Below are 21,672 nucleotides of genomic sequence, written 5' to 3' on the forward strand. Positions count from 1 at the left end.
ACACAACGTTTCAGCTCTACATTTTCTCTTCTCCTTAAAAATCCCTTTACAAAAAGTTTTCCTTCAATTTATACTATACAAAGAACCTCAAATATGCTCATAAAATAAACCGCTTAAACTATATTTACAACATATCAAAGAAACTACGTCAATCAAACCCGCCGTAAATAGTTTCTTCACGCAATTCAATTACACCACATGGTTGGCTCATTACATTCAGGTAAAGAGTAGCAGTGGTTCTCAAAACTTCAGCTGCTCAATTGAATTTTGATAAAAACTGAGTAATATACTCCTAATAATTTTTTTTTAGCTTTTCTCACACTCAACAAAGATCAAAAATTCCACTTCAAGGTATGATGCTATGGTCTTAATTTCATATTTACACTATATTTTGGTGCTTATGCTTCTATTTAACAATGTCATATTAATTCACTTTAGATGAAAAATTAGCCATAGTAACATTCAAATGAAAAAGGCGTTCTAATCAAATAATTGTTTTGTGATTTTGTGTTCCCAAGAATCTTTTGAAGATTTGAAAAAAAAATTTTGCTAAACAGTTGGCTAAAGAAATTTGCTCAAGAACTGATAATCAAGATTGTGATGAAAATTTGTTGCCAATTTTATTATTAATCCACCACTACAATTATACAAAGTTTTATACAGCAGACAACTACCTTTAAATGGCCTCACCGCTAGAGAACTAATGAAGCATTATACAATGCAGAATACAATGCAGAAGTCACTAAGGTAAATGTTGAGAGGCTAATAGTTGCTTATTATGATGTGGAAAAATCTAAATTTATCAAGTAAGATCCTTGAGCAAACTTATAATATTTGATATCATTTAATATTACTTAGGTCGTTAGGAAAGTTCGTAGAAGTTCATCTATAAAGATACAATGAGACAGGAAATAATTAAATATTTATATATCTTTTTAAACTGCGTTTAATTATGAACATTTTAAGTACTTGTTGAAGTATTTTGAATGTTTATTAAAAAAGTTATTTAAATTTTACTATATACGTTTTCAAGAAAAAATTTAAAAATGGATAAATTTGAATATCGAGCATATATTAAAACCCGTGCTCTACTTGGAGTTTCAGCACAAGCCATAACCGATGAGTTGGTTTTAGTTCATGGTGACCAAGCTCCAAAATATAGTACAGTTGCCAAGTGGGCTACTTTATTTAAAGATGGTAGAGAGAGTCTCGAAGATGATCCTCGCTCAGGGCACCCTCAAACCACGTATACAGCTGAGAATATTGAACGTGTGCGAGCCATTATTGAAGAAAATCCTCATGCAACACATGATATAATTGAAGCCCTGACATCGATTAATCGCTTTACAATCAACGAAATCATTCACAACGCACTTAAAAAAATAAAATTAACATCACGTTGGATACCCCACGAGTTAACCGATCAAAATCGCAAGAATAGAGTTGAGGCATGTAAGGAAAATTTAGCTCTTTTCAGAAACGGTCCATGGAGGCTATGTGATATTATTACAGGGGATGAGTCGTGGTTTTATTTGAGACAAGTTGGACACAAGTCGGCTAACGCTAGTTGGGTCGGTGAAGGTGAAAGTCCAAGAACTATAGTAAGATGCGACAGGTTTCAGCCGAAAAACATGTTCTACATCTTCTTCAAAACAACAGGTGTTGTTCATTTGGGTTATGTTGAAAAGGGAGACACCATTACTAGCGAATATTATATAAAAAATTGTTTGAAACCTCTTATATGCGAAATAAATAAGCAAAGACCTAAAACAGGCACTCAAAATTTTAAATTTCTCCATGATAACGCTCGACCCCATGTGACTGAAACCGTCACAAATTGTCTAAACCAAGCTGGAATTACAATAATTCGCCACCCACCATACTCACCAGACTTAGCTCCATCCGATTATTGGCTATTCGACTTGATAAAAAAAAATCTTGATGACGATACTGACGTCGAAAGTCAAAAAACTCGCATAACGAAGCTACTTCAAAGTATACCCAAAGAAGAGTATAAAAAAACGTTTGATAAATGGCTTGAAAGGATGCAACTTTGTATAGATAACGATGGACATTATTTTGAACATTTGATAAAACAAAATTAAAAAAAGCTCTTCTTTTTTTTTTTTTAGAGGGGAGTTCTACGAACTTTTCTAACGACCTAAGTATTTGATTACAAAGAAGTTTTCCACCCTTAATTACTATGAAATAAAATAAAAGGATAAAAGTAAATTTTCATTCAATTAAGAGAAATCAACTCTATGAACCATTCTATAGTTTGGTGTAAAAAACTTGACTGACACTTACTTGCAGCAATTATTAAGTTATAATTACAAATCCTTTCTCCCCATAAAAAATCCTTTCTACAAATATTTTGTTATCAGTTTATATTGGCTCATCTTCCAAAAACTACCTCAAATACCATAACAAAAAAATAACCACTCAAACAATATATATAAGATTTCTTGTAAAAAGATAGAAATAAATTTTTTAACCAACCTTATGCAATTGTTTTGACACATTGTATATATATTGACCTCATTACGCTAAGGAAATATTACAAAGTAAAACTTTATTATAATGTAAAAGTTATTAAATGATTTTTGGTCTTTATCAGCATACATATTTAATTTTGTAATGGTTTTGAATTCTGAGATTTTCATATTTCAGTTTTTTCTAGAAGCTTGTGAAAGTTTCTACTCAATGGGAAGTTATTTAAAGTTAAGTTTTTGGAAGGTAATAGATGAAAATGCTCTGCATTTAAGAAACTTAAAATAACCACTCCCTAAGTTTATTTAAGCTTAATGAGTAATTCACAAGCATTTTTGAAGAATCAGGTCATTTTAACACATTTTTGGTAACAAAATTAGCTTGGATGTTTTCTAGAGGTAAAAGGTTCCATTAGTTTTTTAATTCAATTTTTAAGATCTCAGCAGTTTTAAAAGTAACAGCTAACACTTTTAAGGAATTAACTGTTTGATATGATTTTCTTCATCTATCCTAACATCTGAAAAGGAATGGCAGAATATTTAACTTAAAGCTTCTAACTCTAAGCAAATAATCTGCCTAAAGCATGATAACACTGTGCAACAAACAGATATCTTCTTTTGCCCGTTTTTAAAACTTTGAAAATTAATTTTTATACAATTTCTCATGGAGACTTCAATTACTTGCTCAGAATAAGGTAACCAGCTCAAGTTATTGAGAAAATTACCCCTTTTTTTACTATTATAACCACCCCTTTTTGCCCTGGCATATTAAGAACAATACCTGTAGTTTTTCTCGTAATCAACAAATCAATCAATAGCAATAATCTTCTTTCTTAACTAAAAACTCTCCTTTTTACAAATTTTCTCCTTCATATATACCCTATGCTTTTCCTAAAATATCCTTCCACAAACCGTCATAAATCACCGCAAACGCATATTTACAATTCTTGTTGGTAAAAATTATTAAAACTATTAAATCCCTAACGTCATTAAATGTTCTAGAACTTTCTGGAATTACAATACCAAATCTGACCATAGTTTTCCCTGTTGCTAATCTACACAAGATCATTGATAAATAATAAAAAGCGGCAGAAATTGAACAGAAAAGATTTTTTTTTTTATGAGGAAACTTAAAACTCCCATTCAATAACAACAAAATATAACATTAGTAAATGTAATATTTCATATGTAATAAGTATCATACCTGGACATTTAAAAAGCTCACAAGTTTCTGTTTGAAACTCGTTTTCATCATGATTAGTGAGAAGATTATGGTCAATTGGATATCTTACTTTGCGCCCTATTCCACAAGTTACAGTGCACTCACTCCAGGAACTCCATAGAGTATTAGACTTGTCTAAAGATTTTAATGAGGTTTTTTAGTAGAAAAAGGTTATACAAAGAACTAAATAAAGTTTACATCTCATTTATTTATAGGAATATATATCTTACTTATTCAAAGAACTTCCAAAAACAGAGTCAATTGAAAAGGAAGCTTATTTGCTTATTTGCGAATCCTTTCTGCTATCACTTGTCACAAACTAAAGCCTGATGATTGAGCTAAACATTTTCCTTTTTGAAACTATTTATGAAATTTAAATTCACAGTACTAAATTATAAATTGTTAACCTAAGATTTATTTTATTTGATAACTTTGATTACCAATGAAATTAAATTCACGAGTAACACTATATTTCTACTAATTTGTCACTACAAAATGAGTATGTTTTGTAACTGACCAAGACCAGAAAATAAATTTGGTAATCAAATTTCTTCTTAATAATATTTTTGCGACTTGTTTGAGGGTAATATAAGCATAAGAGCTAAAAATAATTCTAATTTTACGTTAATTTCTTCTAAATATCATTTACTAGTAATTTATACAAGCGTTTTGTTGTAAATAAGAGCATAATTTTGAAAAAAAATCTCTTAAAAAGTTTTAAAATAAAGCCTAAGTGCAGAGAAAGAATATCCTAAACTAAAAGATTTTAAAGAACTGACAAACTTTTATTAAATTCTAATTTTAAAAGATAAAATTCCCAAATATTTTTCTCAACAGTACTTTTAAATGCTTAAGTTATAAGAAGTGTATAAAGTTTGATTGATAAGAACTGTTCTAAATTTTATTGCAATAATAATATCCAACTAATAATATCCTACAAATAATAGAATGAAAAGATTGTGACTATAGTAATTTTAAATTTTTAAATAGTAAACTTCATCATAGGGACACATGAATCTCATAACTGATGTGTCCATATGAAGGCTTTTACTCAAAGATAATATGATTTACCAAACCCTAATCAGCTGCTAAGAAAGTTACAAACTACAAAGACTAACTGTTTTTAGATTTTGGTTCAATTTAAAAATTTACAACAATTTCAGTCAATATATTTCAATAACCGGATATTAAAAAAAAATAATATTCTGGTTTTGCTTAACACAATTCATACAGATTTTTCTGGATTTGTATTTGTTTGCAAAACTCTTTTAAATATTTGACCTCTAACTTCATTTTTGAACTGATATTTGTGTATAGAAATATAGAAAAGCAACTTTAACTTTTGATATATGAGTTTGATTTTTTATGTATAGTTTTAAAGTTTAGCTTAGAAAATTTTTGCATGAATAAATAAAGTACACAATAACACTTATAAAGGTATGTTGGTTTAAGTTATTATAAGATGTTTATAAAAAAAAGTCAGTATAAATATTTAATATAACCATTTAAGACCATCGATTTGTTTTGTAGTCTACTATATTTGAAATATAGTTTCCCTTTTTTTGCTAAATACGAAAGGAATGATTGATCCTGCTATTTTGAAATAAATTTACATTTACTTTTTAAATTTGAACATTAAATATTAAAGCATTTTGTTTGTTGGGCTTTTCATCAAAGAGACTTTTTATGATTCAAACAATCATCACTCCATCTTCCAGTAAATAAGAGTTACATTAAAATGTTTAAGTATTTAAAAACAAAATGAAACATCATTACTTAAAACATAGTCTAAAATAAATCTGTCAAGATGATACTTCTGTTTGATTGGGAGCTCAGCTTCTTAAATTTGAGAGTAAAAGAATCAGAATTGATTATAAAGAGGTTTTTAAAACAGGTTATAAACAAAGCTCAAATAAAAAAGGTTTGTTGAGACTGGATCTATAACCAACAAAACAAATGCCTTTAAATAACAAGATCCTACTCTTTTGGCTTTATTTTTCTGAATATTTTTAAAAAATTTTTAAGCTAATTAATATTTTTTTAAAAAGCAAACGATTAGTTTTCATTTCATATCATTTATGCTTGTAAAAAACAAAATCATTTAACAAAGAAAAGAGAGCTATTAATTTTATTAGGAACTGTAATTAACCTAATATTTGCTTAAAATTCTAGGAGTTTTTATGACAGGACATTCACTATTATTGACAAAACCGAAAAAGAAGCTTGTCATTTGCTTTATTTTAATGAACTATATATGATAAGTTAAAAGAGGAATAAATAAGTAGGAAAGCATCACCTAAGTTTTAAAAAAACCAGAGTTTTAATTTGCTGTTTATTTATTTTTTTTATGAATTAGAAGCTATTGTTAAGATATATTACAGAATTATTCACAGTTTTTCACTTCCATTTTATATTTTGAAACTGATAGATTTTTTAAACTGGGAAAGCACAAATATCTCAATTTATTGTTAATGAATTCCAATCATAAGAAAGAAAATTGAGAGATAACATACTTTAGTTGATATTATTTCAGCTACCTAAGTCTATTTCAACTATACTGACAAGTATAAATGTAAAGTTGATTTCTCCATAGTAAATAATCTTGTAAGAGCTAGGTAGATTAACTTTTGGACAGAAAATTGAAAATAATTGGTGGTAAGTTTTTAAATTTACTTGCATTTCATAAAATATTGAGGTAACTTTCAAAAATAAACAAATGATTACACCTTATCTTCAGCTCTAATACGCAATAGCCGTCTGATTAACTTTTTAGATTAAAACAGTTTACTTAAAAGTTTTTTTCATTTATTTTTAAGCCTAAACTAACAGCTAAACTTTTACTAAAATTTTTCCATATACTTAAAAAAAAAGTACATGAATGTTTTTCATTTTTACCTTGGCATTCCAAAACTGTGTGATTAAAAAAGTAGCCATATGGACAGTGGCATTCAAAAGTCCCATTCAAGTTGGTACAAGTAGAGATTGTATACTTACAGCTCACTGAGCACTCATCAAAATCTAAAAAAATGCATATTTTAATATTGTGGTTAAGTGGATAAAGTTCTGAATCTATATGAGAAAATAAATAAATAAAAATAATGAAAAATGATTTGATCAGAGCTTGGGCTATACTCAAAATCCTCAAAAATCCAAATGAAATCTAATTTTAAACTTTGAGTGAAACTGCGCAAACTATAAATTTAGATAGCAGCAGCACGGATATTAACCTTGACATTCCCAAGTTGTATGATTAAAATGGTATCCTGGTGGACATTTGCATTCAAATGTTCCATTCAAATTTTTGCAAGTAGAGTTTTTGTACATGCAGCTTACTAAGCATTCATCAAAATCTTAAAGTATACAAAAAATGCATGCATAATAGGCAATAAGAACAAAGCATTTATTGCATCAGCTCTTCAAAGTCAACCAGACTTTCGCAACAAAGCAGAAGTTTAGAAAAAAAATCTTCTGAAACCTGTGTAAATTAGCTAACCTTAAGTTAAGAAACAGAGAAAAAGCTGAAGTTATTATTAAGTGTAGCGGTATAACAGATAATTAATCACCTTGGCATTCTAAAACTGAGTGATTGTAAAAGTATCCCTGTGGACAAATACATTTAAATGTTCCATTCAAATTCAAACAGGTAGAGTTTGCATACTTGCAGCTTACTAAGCATTCATCAAAGTCTAAAATATTATACAGTAATATGCACTGCAGACAACTTGAATTAGAAATGATTTTCAACTTGAATTAGAAATGACCATCAAAAGCTAAAAATAATTTAGCTTTGAAGCAGATTTTTTAATAGAAAGGATTTCTTGTTTAGTAAAGTTTAGCACATTAAGCTTAACTTTATTTCAAAGTGAAAAGTAAAAGTTATCATAAATATACAGTTTTACTTAAGAATACTTATTCACCTTGGCATTCTAAAACTGAGTAATTGAATAAGTACCCTTGTGAACAAATGCATTGAAATGTTCCCATCAAATTTAGGCATGTAGAGTTTGTATACCTGCAGTTTTCCAAACATTCATCATAGTCTAAAATAATGAAATACATTTATTTCTGTAGATGATTCGAGTTAGTCTTGATAATATCAGCTCTTCAAAAAACAAAAGAAGTTTCTTTTGAAGCAGAGTATTTTTTAAATATTTCTTAAGAGTTTTACATGTATGATGCAAATTTTATAAAATATGTAAAAACTTAGTAGCATAAAAGATTATTTATTGACCTTGACATTCTCCAACTGTGTGATTAAAATGGTATCCCTGTGGACAATTGCATTCAAAAGTTCCAACTAAATTTGTGCAAGTTGAATTATTGCTCAAGCAGCTTACCAAACATTCATCAAAATCTAAAAGTTAACAAAAAAGTGTGTACAACAGAAAATATGAATAAAACATTTCTTTTATCTGCAAATTCATCAAGACTTAAGTTATAAATCTGCTCTTTGAAAAAAAACACCTAAAAGTTAATTGCATTCACTAAACATTATGGTAGAAATATAGGTAAAGCTTAAATTATCAAAAGAGTAAATATGTAATGAAAGATATATACCTTGGCATTCTAAAACTGTCCAATTAAAAAAGTGTCCTAACGGACATATGCAATTAAATGTCCCATTCAAGTTTATTCAAGTAGAATTTGGATATTTACAGCTTGCCAAACATTTTTCAACGTTTGTGAAAAATAAAGTATAAATTTGTGCAACATCAAATGTAAAGAAAATGATACTATCAAAAAAAAGGAGGAAGGCATGGTTTACATGGAATGATAGCAAAATACTTGATTATAGTTTTGCTTGAGATCATTAAAGTAATTATGCGCCATATTTAATTTAAAAATTTCACAAAGCATTTCCATTGAACTACAGGTAATTGATTATAGCTATCTAAAACGTTGCTAAATAAATTTTTGAAGTGGTATATTGTTGTCTAAGTAGAAAATATTTTCAACTCTTAAATGTATATAACGCAATACATATAAAAATGGAGTGGAGCAAAAAGATGAAAACTCATATGAAGAAACAAACATTGTTAATGAACTGATTTGATTTAGAAAAAAAAAAAAAAAAGAAGTACTGAACATAATTAAAACTAAGAAATAGCATAAGAAATATGAAACCTCATAAAAGAAAAAAAATTGGGTGCCGTATGTGTGCTGGTTTATTTGCACCATATAGAATTCAGAAAAAAGTTAAAATTGCTTGAACTTAAGTGTCAAGTTACTGATTGCTGCTTTTATTTACCTAATTTTAAAATTTTTATTGAAAAAAAAGGAGACGACTAATGAACATTTTTGATATTGAAAAAGAGATATCAAATTATATTTTGCAATAATATAACAGTGCTTGTGGGTGATATAACTAGGATAGCTCATACATACACACATATATACATAGAAACAAAAATACATTGATACCTACATGGAAACATTTCAGCTGTTTTTTAAATATTGAAGCCCAAACCAGTTTTAAGTTTTTTTGAATCAATTTTTTTTGAAATAGTGATTGGTTTTTTAAATTGAATTTTCCAAACTCATTTTAGTTTTTGTTTTACTCTATGAATTGCCCTACTGCACAGTAGAGGGTTGAATTTTTCATTTTTTCACTTAAGAATGAATACGTATATTTATAAAAGCTGACATTATTAAATTTGTTTATAGAAAACATGCTTTTAGATTTTTGGTTTCAAAAATATCCCCCGTAGAAACGTTTTTCTTTTTCAAATTTTTTTTTTTTAAACAAGCTAATAAGCACAAGTCATAAATTTAAGGTTTAAGTTTACTATCCGAATACCCCAAAAATGTTAACAAATATAGTAAGTGGGGCATCTGGACACTTCATTTTCATATTTAGAAAAATCTGGGAGGTATCACATTTTTAGAAAATTGATATAGAAAATCTGCTAAAAAGTCATTATTTTTGTACTTAAAAAAACTAAATATATTGACGGAACAGTAAAATTAACATAAAATAACTTTATATTACAAGTTTTTATGCTCCTAAATTTTGTATTTACACATCAACTTCATTAGACAGCTCTTAGATATATCTAAGTTGGTAAAAAAGGTTTAGATATGCTTGAATTATTTTAGGAACATAGTATGCTTAGTAAAGTAGAACATATTGATAGTATATAAATAATTTATTAGTATTATAATATAGTAAAATATTAGTATTGTATGTCTAATAACCTAATATATATAAATAATAATAATATAATAAATAATAAATAAAATATTTCAAAAACTGTTTGTACTAATATATTTATAATGTCTTTTTGAATAAATATACAAATTTTTTTAACTAAAGATTTCAATAATGTTTATGTTTTCATGTACAATTAATGTTTAATAACTTATAAAATATTTGAACTGAACACTTCAGCTATTCTTTTGCTTCTTTCCTTATGTTTGTTGCTGTACTGCGAGACTCCAAACCTGTTTATTACACTTTTCATCTTGGAATGGCAAGATTCAGATGTCTGCTCATTAAACTGCCCAAGGGAAAGGCCACTCAAATCAACAAATGTTTCCGGATGTGCTGTTACAGCATGTACTTTCCAAGTAACCGTGAGCTGTTTACCTAAAAACTAAAAAAGCTTACTATAAATTTGTTTATCAATAACTTGGTTTTAAATACAAAGGGTAAAGAAAACAGCAATTACCTCTCTGCAATAATCTTGCGCATCCTTATAGCTTTGTGTAAAACTTTCAATTAAAATTGAATAGTTTGGGTCAAGTTTATAACCAAAGACACCATGAACAACCTTATTAAATTTTCTCATTGTTTCTAAGAGAGGATACAGTTCAACAGGTATTATCAACTCAAGTTTGTCGCAACTTTTAAGTATCTCTCTACACGTGTTTCCTTCAAATGTTCCTCCATGGTAACCTTTTCGAAGGCATCCAATGCTCTTGACCCAATCTATAAATCCAGGCCAAAGTTGCATTATAAATGCTGCCACATGGTTAACAAATCCATCAGAAGGTGAAGTTCTGGTAATGGAATCTCTCTTATTATACTTAGGGATTTGTCTTCTATCTTAAGCAGACAAGGATTAATGACATTCTAAATATATGGAATTAAATTTTTTTTATCCTATTTAAAATGATAAAATGGTAATGGATGATAAATTTCGAAAATATTAACAATATATTTATTCATTTATACCTTATATTCTTTCATTCTTTTCACCGGAGATCCTGCAGATGAATACAGTTCATAGTAATTATTCAAAGATTGAAATGTTCTTAACTCTCCAGCAAATAATTCTGAAGAACCTTCACACCATTCACAAGCATACTTTCCTCCATGAGCCTAAAATTTTATATTATAATTCAATTTATAAATATATTGTAGGGTAAAAAAAACCTTTTCCTAATATAGTTTTTACCATGATATGTCTTATTATCTTAAAATTATTTAAAACAAACACACTATAATTCCTAGCAATATGTTGATTAACTTCATGTCAGAAGCCAATGAGTACTTGCATTCATGCAACTTTAATCTTTCCACAATCATTGTCATGTTAGAATGATTCTCACTTACCCTTTCACAATAAGCTAAAACAAGTGACGTATTTGCTCCTGAGTATGATTCTAAGGAGCTGCTATCTTCTGTCCTGTCCTTGGTTGGATCAAACGGATTTACTATAACTTTCAGTGATCCTCCACCTATAATATATATATATATATATATATATATATATATATATATATATATATATATATATATATATATATATATATATATATATATATATATATATATATATATACTTACACACACATATTTGTATATAAATATGTACAAATAATATTTTTTAAAACAAGTTTCCAAAAAGACGATAATTAAAATATCATAAGTAATATAAATTAAATAAATTAAATATAAATACCTGAATCTATTCCAACCTTTACAAATGTGTTTTGTGGAACCTGCCCTCGATATTTCATTACAAAATCGAGAAATGCTGTTATATCTTCAATATATACCAAGTGTCTCTTCACTGTAGCATAGTTATTATCATTTTCTTTTTCTTGAATATCTAATAATTCAGTGACATAAAAGTTGGAAAGTAGTTTACTTTTTTCATCCAGGGCTTTCTTCATGTTTTACTCAAACTTTACACCGCTTAACCTTAATGTTTTTAACATTTCATTTGACTTCAATTGACTAAGTCCTAAGGTATTTACCAAAACTTCTACATTATAAGGAATCTTTCTCTGGTCACTTTCCCGAGTACCGAGTGTTATATGAATACTTTTACCTCCTTAATATAATATAAACTGTTATTTTAAGAACGTACATAACAGCTATTTTTATTTAACAATATTTTACCTCTTCTGAGAATGGGGTTTACCTTTAGCAATTTCACATAAACATATTTGGCAAAGTTTCAGTGTTGAGCTAGTTCCCTTTTTCATACTTTTATTTAATAAACTATTTCTTCCTTGACTGCATATACTGCATAATACTGAGCAATCTCTAGAGGTTTGCAAGCTAGACAAATCAGAATTTTTCCATTTTAAAGAAACTGTGTCTGCAATAGTTTTACCAGCCTTACAGAGATACAAGTTTTTCTTGCAACCTGGGCATAATCCTGTAGGGTAGGCAAATACTTTAAGTGAAAACTCAGGCTAACAGAAAACTCGAACCAGACCTTCGAAATTTTTATTAACTGGAACGCATTTGTTGTTCTTTTCAAGGCAGCAACAGCAAATGATCTTTTGAAAAAGTACATGATTTCTTTTAAAATGGTATTCTCTCATCTCCTTAGAGAGCAGAGGAGCCATAGATTCTATATATTAGGTATCTATAATAAAATAAAAATAAAAATGCGTAGTCAAAAAGAAATATATTTAATAAAAAATGTTTTTTTGACCAACTTTGTGTATTCTAATAATGTTTATGTATAAATATTAAATTAAAGACCTTGAAAAGTTGGTATATGAACATTTTTTTAAATAAACTTCAACTTTCTGTCAGTATATTTAGTTTTTTTAAGTACGAAAATAATGACTTTTTAGCAGATTTTCTATGTCAATTTTCTAAAAATGTGATACCTCCCAGATTTTTCTAAATATGAAAATGAAGTGTCCAGATCCCCCACTTACTATATTTGTTAACATTTTTGGGGTACTCGGATAGTAAACTTAAACCTTAAATTTCTGACCTGTGTAAGGTAACCTTTTTTACGTTTTTAAAACATTGTTTATTGTATTGCATGATACGAATAATGGTAATATATATATATAATTATGTATAAATTGTTTAAATTCATCATATAGTAATTGCTTCTGCAATTGTCATATTAAATTGTCGTTGGCTATCAAAATAAGCGTGTTCAAATCAAGGTCATTAACTTGTGTTTACGAAGTTATATATGTGTGTTTAAAATGTAAAATAGATTTAATTTTAAGCATATGTAACTAAAAATTATAATTAATGAATACATATTTTAGAAATGTCAAGAATAACCTCGCAGATAGCTAAAAATCCTGAAAATATCAAAGCCTGGTCTCAATATGTAGCCCACTTTGAGAAATTAAAATCAACAAGGTTTCACATACCCAAAGTTTTAGAACCACTTAATAACTGGAATAAAATGCCGATGCTTATTCTGTTATTGGTCGGTTTATTTGCTTATCAAATTTAGAGGAGTCAGTTTATTTAAGATGAAAAAAGTCGGCCCAGAATTATCTGATTTATAGATCAAGCTTAATTTACCAAAAATAAATGAAAGGTCTATTACAAAAAAAGGAGAAATTCTCATTAACAAATATCATTCAGTTCAAAAATCTAAACAATGTCTTGAAGAAATGTGGGACTATTTATTTGATATAACTAAAGTAAATGGTAACTGGCTTAGTAACGAAGACAAAGCATTTTATTTCTTACAAGTAGATACTTATGGTAAAGTTGGTTATTGTAAATCAAAAACTGTTAGGACATCCATCTAAGGCTGGCACGAAAAGATCTAGCATGCCTGAAACAGATACAGTAGAGATCAGTGACAACAATGAAGAAGGCAATAAACAAAATGATGAGCAAGATTCTAATTATATTCCCCCAGGCAAAAAAGTTAAGAGAAAGTATGAGAACACCACTGTGACTGTTAACTTAGTTAAGAAGCCAAAACTAAGTATTAAGAAGTGAGCAGAAGTTTGCAAAAATTTATCTGAATGTGGTGTCAATAAAAACAAACCCTATCTAAATCCGGGGTTTATAGAGGTACAATGTCAGCATTTCAAAAAATGGAAAAGCACATGATAAGTTATTTGAAAAATGAGAACTGGGTGTTGCATTTTGACGGTAAAAGAATGTCAGAGAAGGAGTAAGTCTTGGTTTTAAAAAATACAGAAAAGGGGGTGAAAATAGTCATTTTTAAACTAGATGACGGGAAAGCTATTAGTATTTACAGTTGAATAGTTAAAGCGTTGGATAAATTTCAAATATGGAATAGCATTAAAGTTATAATATCTGATACTACAAGTTTGAATGCTTGGAGTAGAAAAGGAGTTGTAATTCAACTGCAAAAAGAATTACAAAAAGAAGAAAAAATCTTGAACAATATCAATTTATTAGCTGTCAGCATCATGTATTGGTCACAATTTGGAAACATTCTATGAATGAAATTCCGAACGAAGGAGTGTCAAAATCGCCAGAATTACATTACAAATTTATTGAAAACCTTAAATAAATTTTGAAAGTTTGAAGTCAAGCTTCAAGCAAGGTGAACAAATTAGTAAAGTGAAGACTAATAAATGGAGAGACAACATGGAGTTTTTGTTCAAGTTGGTAAAAAGTTACCGATACATGAAGGTGAATGGCAGCTTTCCAGCTATAAACTTCAAAAGTCTGCCATCGTTGCACAATGCCAGATGGAATTCAAGAGCAATCTATACCCTTCTGGCTTTTATTTTAACTGAATCGGGTAATAATCAACTGCGCTTGATTTGCGACTTAATTGCATCAACTTCGTCTGATATATGGTTTTCTGACATGCAATACTCAGGAAATGATTTTAAAAATTTAGAACAAGCAATAACTTCAACTTCAGCCATGAAGATCTAATAAAGATTTTGGTTACAGGACCTCAGCAGAATACAAGGAATGCAGAGATCCAATATTTATGTTAAATAGAGCCATAAAAGTGATGCAAGAAATTTATGCCATAGATATAGACTAAATGAAGCACAGATTTATTCCGCAAAACAACTTATAAATTGTAACAGAAAGTTATTTTGTCAAAATAAATTGCAATTTATCTGCTAATTTGTAGATTTTTATGTATTGCTCAAATAAAAACATATTTTTTAATTACGAAGGATGTTTTTGTAACTTGAGTTAATAGAACTTTTAAAACCGGCAATCTAATGCAGAATGTCATATTTTAGCATTATACCCATAGTATAGTAGTGAAAAAGTCAACCCTCTACTGCTTAGTAATACTAATCAAGCTAAAATCATGTTTGAACTTTCTGGAAGTGTTTTTGGAGTTCTATTTGTTATCTCTTTTATTTAAAAAGACATTTGTTTGAGTTTTTTTAAATTCCATTTTTTTAAAAAATCATATTTACTGTGATTAATAATAACCTTTCCTCTTAGATTTTATATCAGCTATAAACTGTTAATAATTTTTGTTACTATTTCAACTACAAACTACTTATTGGTATGGAATAAGATTAGTTACTGAAACCATTAGATGCATTTTTACGCTGGTTTTTAGGATCCTATAATGAAAAATGCCACAATAGAAAAGCTGGAGAAAAAAGAAACCCAAGAATTTCTTGCTACTTCCTTAATATAACGCTATGAAGTAATGAACATTATAGCTTTTTGTTAAATTTCCAGATTACCAAACTCCGAGAAAAATAAGAAAAAAAACAAACTAATACTTTAAAACGTATTGAACAATCATAGTGAAAGGTACTAACATAATATGAAAGTTATTGAGGAGGTTGTGACAAAAAAGTTAATATTAGCTGTGAATGGAGCAATTTTTATTTGTCAACTTAATAAAAGTAATTTGGAAAAAAGTATACAGGAATGGAGATTTAATGCATATTTTTAGTTAGGTTATCTATTAAGACATTTAGAAGGAAAACACAATAAGTCCACCTGCCATTTATAAAATCATATTTCAAAATGATATTATGATAAAAATTTTATCAGAGCGAAAATAACTTCTACTGACGCATGAATGTATGGTATGTTTTACATAATGTTAATGAACTAAAGTATAACACTTAAGGAGAGATAATACCTACGCAGGATGAACCTTGATTTTCATATACATAGCCACTTTTACATGTGCAAACTCTGTAAGTACCTTCCTCAGATATGCATATTTCATTTTGCATAATATTGAGACTATCATATGGGTATTCGTCTAAAAATCAAAAAGGTACTTATTAGAATAAGTAACATACAAAGAACAAATTATTTGGTTTACAACAAATTATTAGGAGATTTTTCCCCATTCCCTAAAAAATTGTAGAACTTGTTTTTTACTTTCTACATTTAGGTTATTTGAAAAAATAAATTTTAGCTCATTCTATCATAACTAATATACTTGGCATGCCTTAAAAATAAATAAATCTTCAACCCTCTCCTAAGACTATTTGTGTTAGTTTAGGGAAAGGAAATTTAAAATGTACTGCTAAATCTGGTTGAACTGCATGCGGACAGTAACTTTAAATCAAAAGTACTTCCTAGCCCTAAAGGTTTATGTTCAAGCAGCAAAGTTTATCTATACTCTGACAAGAAAGTAGAGTCTTTTTCTATTATTTCTTTACATAAGTATTTGATGACATATAAAAGATGAAGATAACTTTTATGATTTTCAAATTTTTTAATGAGAAAAAAAGTATTTTACTGTTTATGGAAGTGTCCTATTTTTTGGTGCACAAAATGTCACAAAATGTTCATAATGCGCAACTTTATTGTAATGTTAAATATGCAAGGAATTTATACTCCTCAGATAAATTTCTTCTAAATATTTACATTATGTACTAATACAGAAAGTTCACAAAAATTTCTCAGTGTAATTCTGTTTTGAATGAAAGTGAGGCATGAGACTGCATGATTAAATCCAAGCACGTATAAAACCATCTCTGGTATCAAAGTTATAAACTGTAGATAATGCCTCACTGACAAGCTTTGTTCAGCATTCAACAGATTGTGTGTGATTGGAATACTTAAGAATGAGTGGTAAGTCAACAAAGTGAGAGATCCTTGGGTTGATAACATAGTGATAGCTGGTGGTTCAAGAGTATCTTCCCAATCACTTTATCCAATCACTTGCATTAAAATAAATGTTTGGAACAGTGAATTGGCTTACAGTGTTCTTGGTACTTGCTGTGAGCCTGCATTGAAGAATCCTTTCAACAGCTTTTGGCGGTTGTTTATTTGAATTTGTTAGCATTGCAATTATTTTTTCTTTATGTGCAAAATAAACATTTTGACTGATATATATTGCTCAACAATTGCATGTATATTACTGGAAAGTACTTTTATAAGCTGTATAGCCAAATAAACATACATTGCACAATCTGTGTATAAAGGACTTTGTTCAATCAAAAACCCGTAGGTTGCATTATTGGACACAATGAAATGTGTATTGGTGTATATAGTTTTCTTTGGACTATCTGTTAATATGTTTAACCAGCAAATCCTGTTAACAAGTGTGACCCATCGATCATGGTTTAGAGGACCTGGATTTCTCACTGGCAAGTCCTGAGATACATTTCCATTCCGAATTGCATGTAAAATATCATGCAGCTATTTTTGATATCTAGACAGTTCATTCAACAAATCCCCATTTAGAACAGCATAAAGTTGTCACACAAAGTTGGTCTGAACTGAATAAGAAAGTTTTCTTAAAGTGTTGAATGTTTTTGCCGATAGGACCAGTAAAGGAGTAAGCACCAGAAGTTGCTCCATCGAAATGTGCAAACAGATACCGCATTTCATTTGTGTGCAATATAATTTGGTATTGGTATTATTGCTGTCACATTCAATAACACAAATTGTATCAGTTGCACCTTGGTCTGTAATGACCTAGAGAATACTGTTAGCAATATCAATAGCTTTACCAGATATTGGTGTTGTATAAGTAAGATTATCACTACCTGATTCAACAATTTAAAACATAATGCTCTTTAAGAATAAAGTTACCATTCTACTCCTCTTTCTGTTTAGTTCTTGTTAAAGTCCTTCCTGCCATCAAAGTAAATGTTTGTATAAGTTTCATTTTGTTAATTTTTATCTATTTGCAAATTTTTTCTAAATTTACTTCTTTCACAATCAGTTTTGTTTTTGTTAATAACTAAAGATCTTTTTTACTAATAAGTCTTACGTCAACTAGAACAGTAGTAGCAAGTGAAGTAGCAGCTCTATCTGATGCACCATTTCTGTCCGCTTCTTTTGCTGAATTTGGAAGAGGTTGTGGCATTTGACTGTTATTTTTAGCACTGCAAGTGGCAAAGTATTCCTCGCTGCTATGTAACTCGTCATCACATTCAGTAAGTAAACATCTTCTGATGTGTCAGAAGAATACAGACTTAAACTAGCATCAGGACTTAACTTTTGCTTATACTTCAAAGTTCTTAACTGCTGATCAGACTTTTACTTTAGATGCTTTTGTAGCTTGCTTGTTGCTGCCTATAAACACCAGCAATAAACATTAAACGTAATCGTCTTTGATCAAACAGAAATTTCAGTTCCTTCGTCGGAACTTTTAAGTCTCGGGGACAGTTGCAAGATATGCTCAGCTCCTTTGTAGATTCATTACACAAAATTGAACATTTGCAAGCTAAAACATTAAACAGACTGTTTAAGGTGCTGGTAAAAGTAGCAAAACAACCGGAACTTGATTTAGAGCAACACAACATTGACCCAGTTTCTATTAATACAGAAACTCGTTTAACATTGGGCTTCTGTAGTATTGTTAGAATCAACGCTTTTTTCGATAAATTAGCCAGTGCAACAACACCATATTCATCTTTGTTTGTTCCTTATACTATTGTAAAATACTTATAATCTAAAAAATTTGATGTTACATACATTGCAAAATAATTTCAAAAGAATGATTATGTATTTTTTTATGCTAGGTTTGGTAAAATTTTATCAAAATATTACAGTAGTACTTGTCACCTTTAGCTCCGAAAATGGGGCATTTTTACTTTAATATGAAATATTTTGCTCCATGTTTCTGGTTTTAGACAATATTTTAATATTATTTGACTCACACTAATATATATATATATATATATATATATATATATATATATATATATATATATATATATATATATATATATATATATATATACATATATATATATATATATATATATATATATATATATATATATATATATATATATATATATATATATATATATATATATATATATATATATATATATATATCAACCTGTGATTGTCTTTGCCTAATGTCCAGAGATAAATTTTAAGAGATCAGTAATCAGTTAATTTAAGTATTATACATAGATCATTTGACTTTGAAAACATTATTTTATTCAAGATATCTCTGTAAAGCTGTTATTTGATTATTTGAAAATATATTAGCTTATTTTATAAATTATGTTTATAATAATTATATTAATATCAAACATTTATGTAAGGATGCTTTGAATGAGTATTTTAATGAACCTGAAAAAGTAAACAATATAATTAAAAAATGTTCTTTTATTTGTATTCCAAGAATTTGAGTTAGAATTCAGCATTCCTTTAATAAGGAAGATATTTTTTAGTACTTAGAAATACTGTTAGAAATTAGAAGAAGATTCTAAACTGTTAAAAATTGTTTTAGGCTTGTCTGGACATAGAGGAAAATTTTCTTGTTTATATTATGATGGTGCGAAGTCAAATCTAGGAGAACTGAGAACTCTCAATAAACTAATGAAGCTGTACGTAATCTTTGCCAAAAATGGATATGAACTCTACAAGATTGTTATGCATGTATATCTAGTTGATGAAGCTGGATAATGCATGTAGTAATTGTAATTTCTCCAACAGAACTTCATTTATTGATGAAAACTATGGAAGAGATTTAAAAGGTGTTAGGTATGGAACTTGATATTACTGCCCGGCAATATAATTATGGGATAATTTGGCCTGAATATAACAGAGGTGAATTAGATGAAGGAAATGCTAACAAAATTCTGAAGCTACTGCATGATATAATAGACAACTAAATATGGAATAAGTTCCATTTAAAACCAGTATAACCCTTAATCTAAAAATTATATATAAAATTTTTTTGTTGGTGTTTATATGTATGAGTGCATATTTATATGAATACTCATGGGATTATGCTTAATCTCTTTTATAGGTCTGTCTCATAAATATTTATTAAAGTTCTACTTTAATGATGTGATCAATTTGTTTCCAATATGTTTATTTTGTCTTTTTTTAATCTTGTTATTGTCGTTGTCTTTTATTAGTGAACTTGAGATTGCGAGTATTTTTGTAACATTTTTATAAACATGAATTATATTGATTGTGATATTGTACTTTTTTCTGGCACGCTTGCAACATTCATGGTTTATAGCATGTACGGTAACTTACTGTTCTGAAATCATATTTGTACCGACTTAGAATAACTAGAAACTGCCAGGTTTAAATATGCCGATAATTTCAATGTTTTAACGTTTTAAAAAATTTCAATGTTTTAAAAGGGGCTAACCGTTTTTCAAAAATTCTTCAAGATACATTTTTTGTTTAACAGTCACTTCGCTCAATACAATAAATTAATTGAAGATTCCAGAAGGCGACATAGCAACTGAAACAATTAATGCATGTTCATATTTTGCTCATATATATTATGTTTATAGCATTGGCCCCAGATCATTGTATCTGGGCCAATGCTATAAACATAAAAAACGAAGTTTTTTCCGTAAAACGCGAAGTTTTTACCGTAAAAAGAAAGAAAAAAAAAGCCATTGCTATAAACATTCAAAAATTCCGTTTTTAAGATAAAAACTTTGCTATTAAACCCAATGCTATAAAAGAACAAGGGAATCGCTTTTTCAGATTAAAAATTCCTTTTTTCGAAAAAAAACTTTAGATAGATTTTTGATCTCTGTTTTAGATATTTTTTTCGTGATTTTTAGCGGCCATTCTTGGAACAACGTTGGTGCTTCAAAAGCATTGAACATTCTTTGTTTGTGTTTTTATGTAGATATTTTATAGATAAAACTAAAAAGGATTTTGGTAACTCTATAATAAACTAATTACTTAAAATCTGCATTTATTCAGTTATTTCAGTTCCTTGTTGTGTTTCGTTAACAATGCATGCATGTTTCATAATGTTTGACTAAAGAAAAGTATAAATAGTCGACAAATATGCCATATAATACACAAATAAACAAAAAAATAAAATATGCCATATAATACACAAATACACAAAAAATAAAATGCTGTCTAAAGAACTTAAAATGTTACTAGCAATAAAGATCAGAGAAAACAAAGAGGTTCTTCTTGGGAAGCTTAGTATGCTTTAATTAGCAAAACTATTTAAATAAAAATATGTATAATTAAGTTATATTTTATATATATATGTGTGTGCATTTACAAATGTTATAGTATAAGTATGTAATATATAGCATATGTTAACATAATATAAGTATGTTATCAATCAATCATTTGTTTCTAAATAAAGATTTTACATTCAAGTTTATATGCAAATAGTTATAAACTAATGTGAAGTAAACTACTAATAGTGCTAATGATATATAACAAGGGTAATAATAATGCCAATTTAATCATTATATTCAAAAGCAGTAGCAACAGCAGAGATATATTATAATATATAAAATCAACAATGAAAACATGATGTAATGTATAGCATATATCAATTTTATATAAATGTAATATATATATATATATATATATATATATATATATATATATATATATATATA

The 21,672-nt window shown here is 28.2% G+C and overlaps 1 protein-coding gene and 1 pseudogene across 1 annotated transcript; one reads left to right on the forward strand and one right to left on the reverse strand.

Moving 5' to 3' along the window:
* The first annotated feature begins 1,046 nt into the window (after window positions 1-1,046).
* LOC149890534 (histone-lysine N-methyltransferase SETMAR-like) lies at window positions 1,047-2,157 on the forward strand. The gene is made up of 2 exons (XM_090081122.1): window positions 1,047-2,023; window positions 2,133-2,157. The coding sequence occupies exons 1-2, from the start codon at window positions 1,047-1,049 to the stop codon at window positions 2,155-2,157; spliced, it is 1,002 nt and encodes a 333-aa protein (XP_089937248.1).
* A 7,913-nt stretch (window positions 2,158-10,070) lies between these two features.
* LOC145181614 (uncharacterized) lies at window positions 10,071-12,529 on the reverse strand (annotated as a pseudogene).
* Between the last annotated feature and the right edge of the window lie 9,143 nt (window positions 12,530-21,672).

This window comes from Hydra viridissima, unplaced genomic scaffold, assembly GCF_058129835.1.
Source record: "Hydra viridissima isolate aposymbiotic clone 2 unplaced genomic scaffold, HvirCarnegie_v1 scaffold_3, whole genome shotgun sequence".
Lineage (NCBI taxonomy): Eukaryota > Metazoa > Cnidaria > Hydrozoa > Anthoathecata > Hydridae > Hydra > Hydra viridissima.

What these genes read in the sequence shown, in the direction of transcription:
- LOC149890534 (XM_090081122.1), top strand. Translation starts at nt 1,047, where the DNA reads ATGGATAAATTTGAATATCGAGCATATATTAAAACCCGTGCTCTACTT. An exon ending in AAAGAAGAGTATAAAAAAAC is followed by an intron (nt 2,024 to 2,132) that starts GTTTGATAAATG and finishes TTTTTTTTTTAG; the next exon opens with AGGGGAGTTCTACGAACTTT.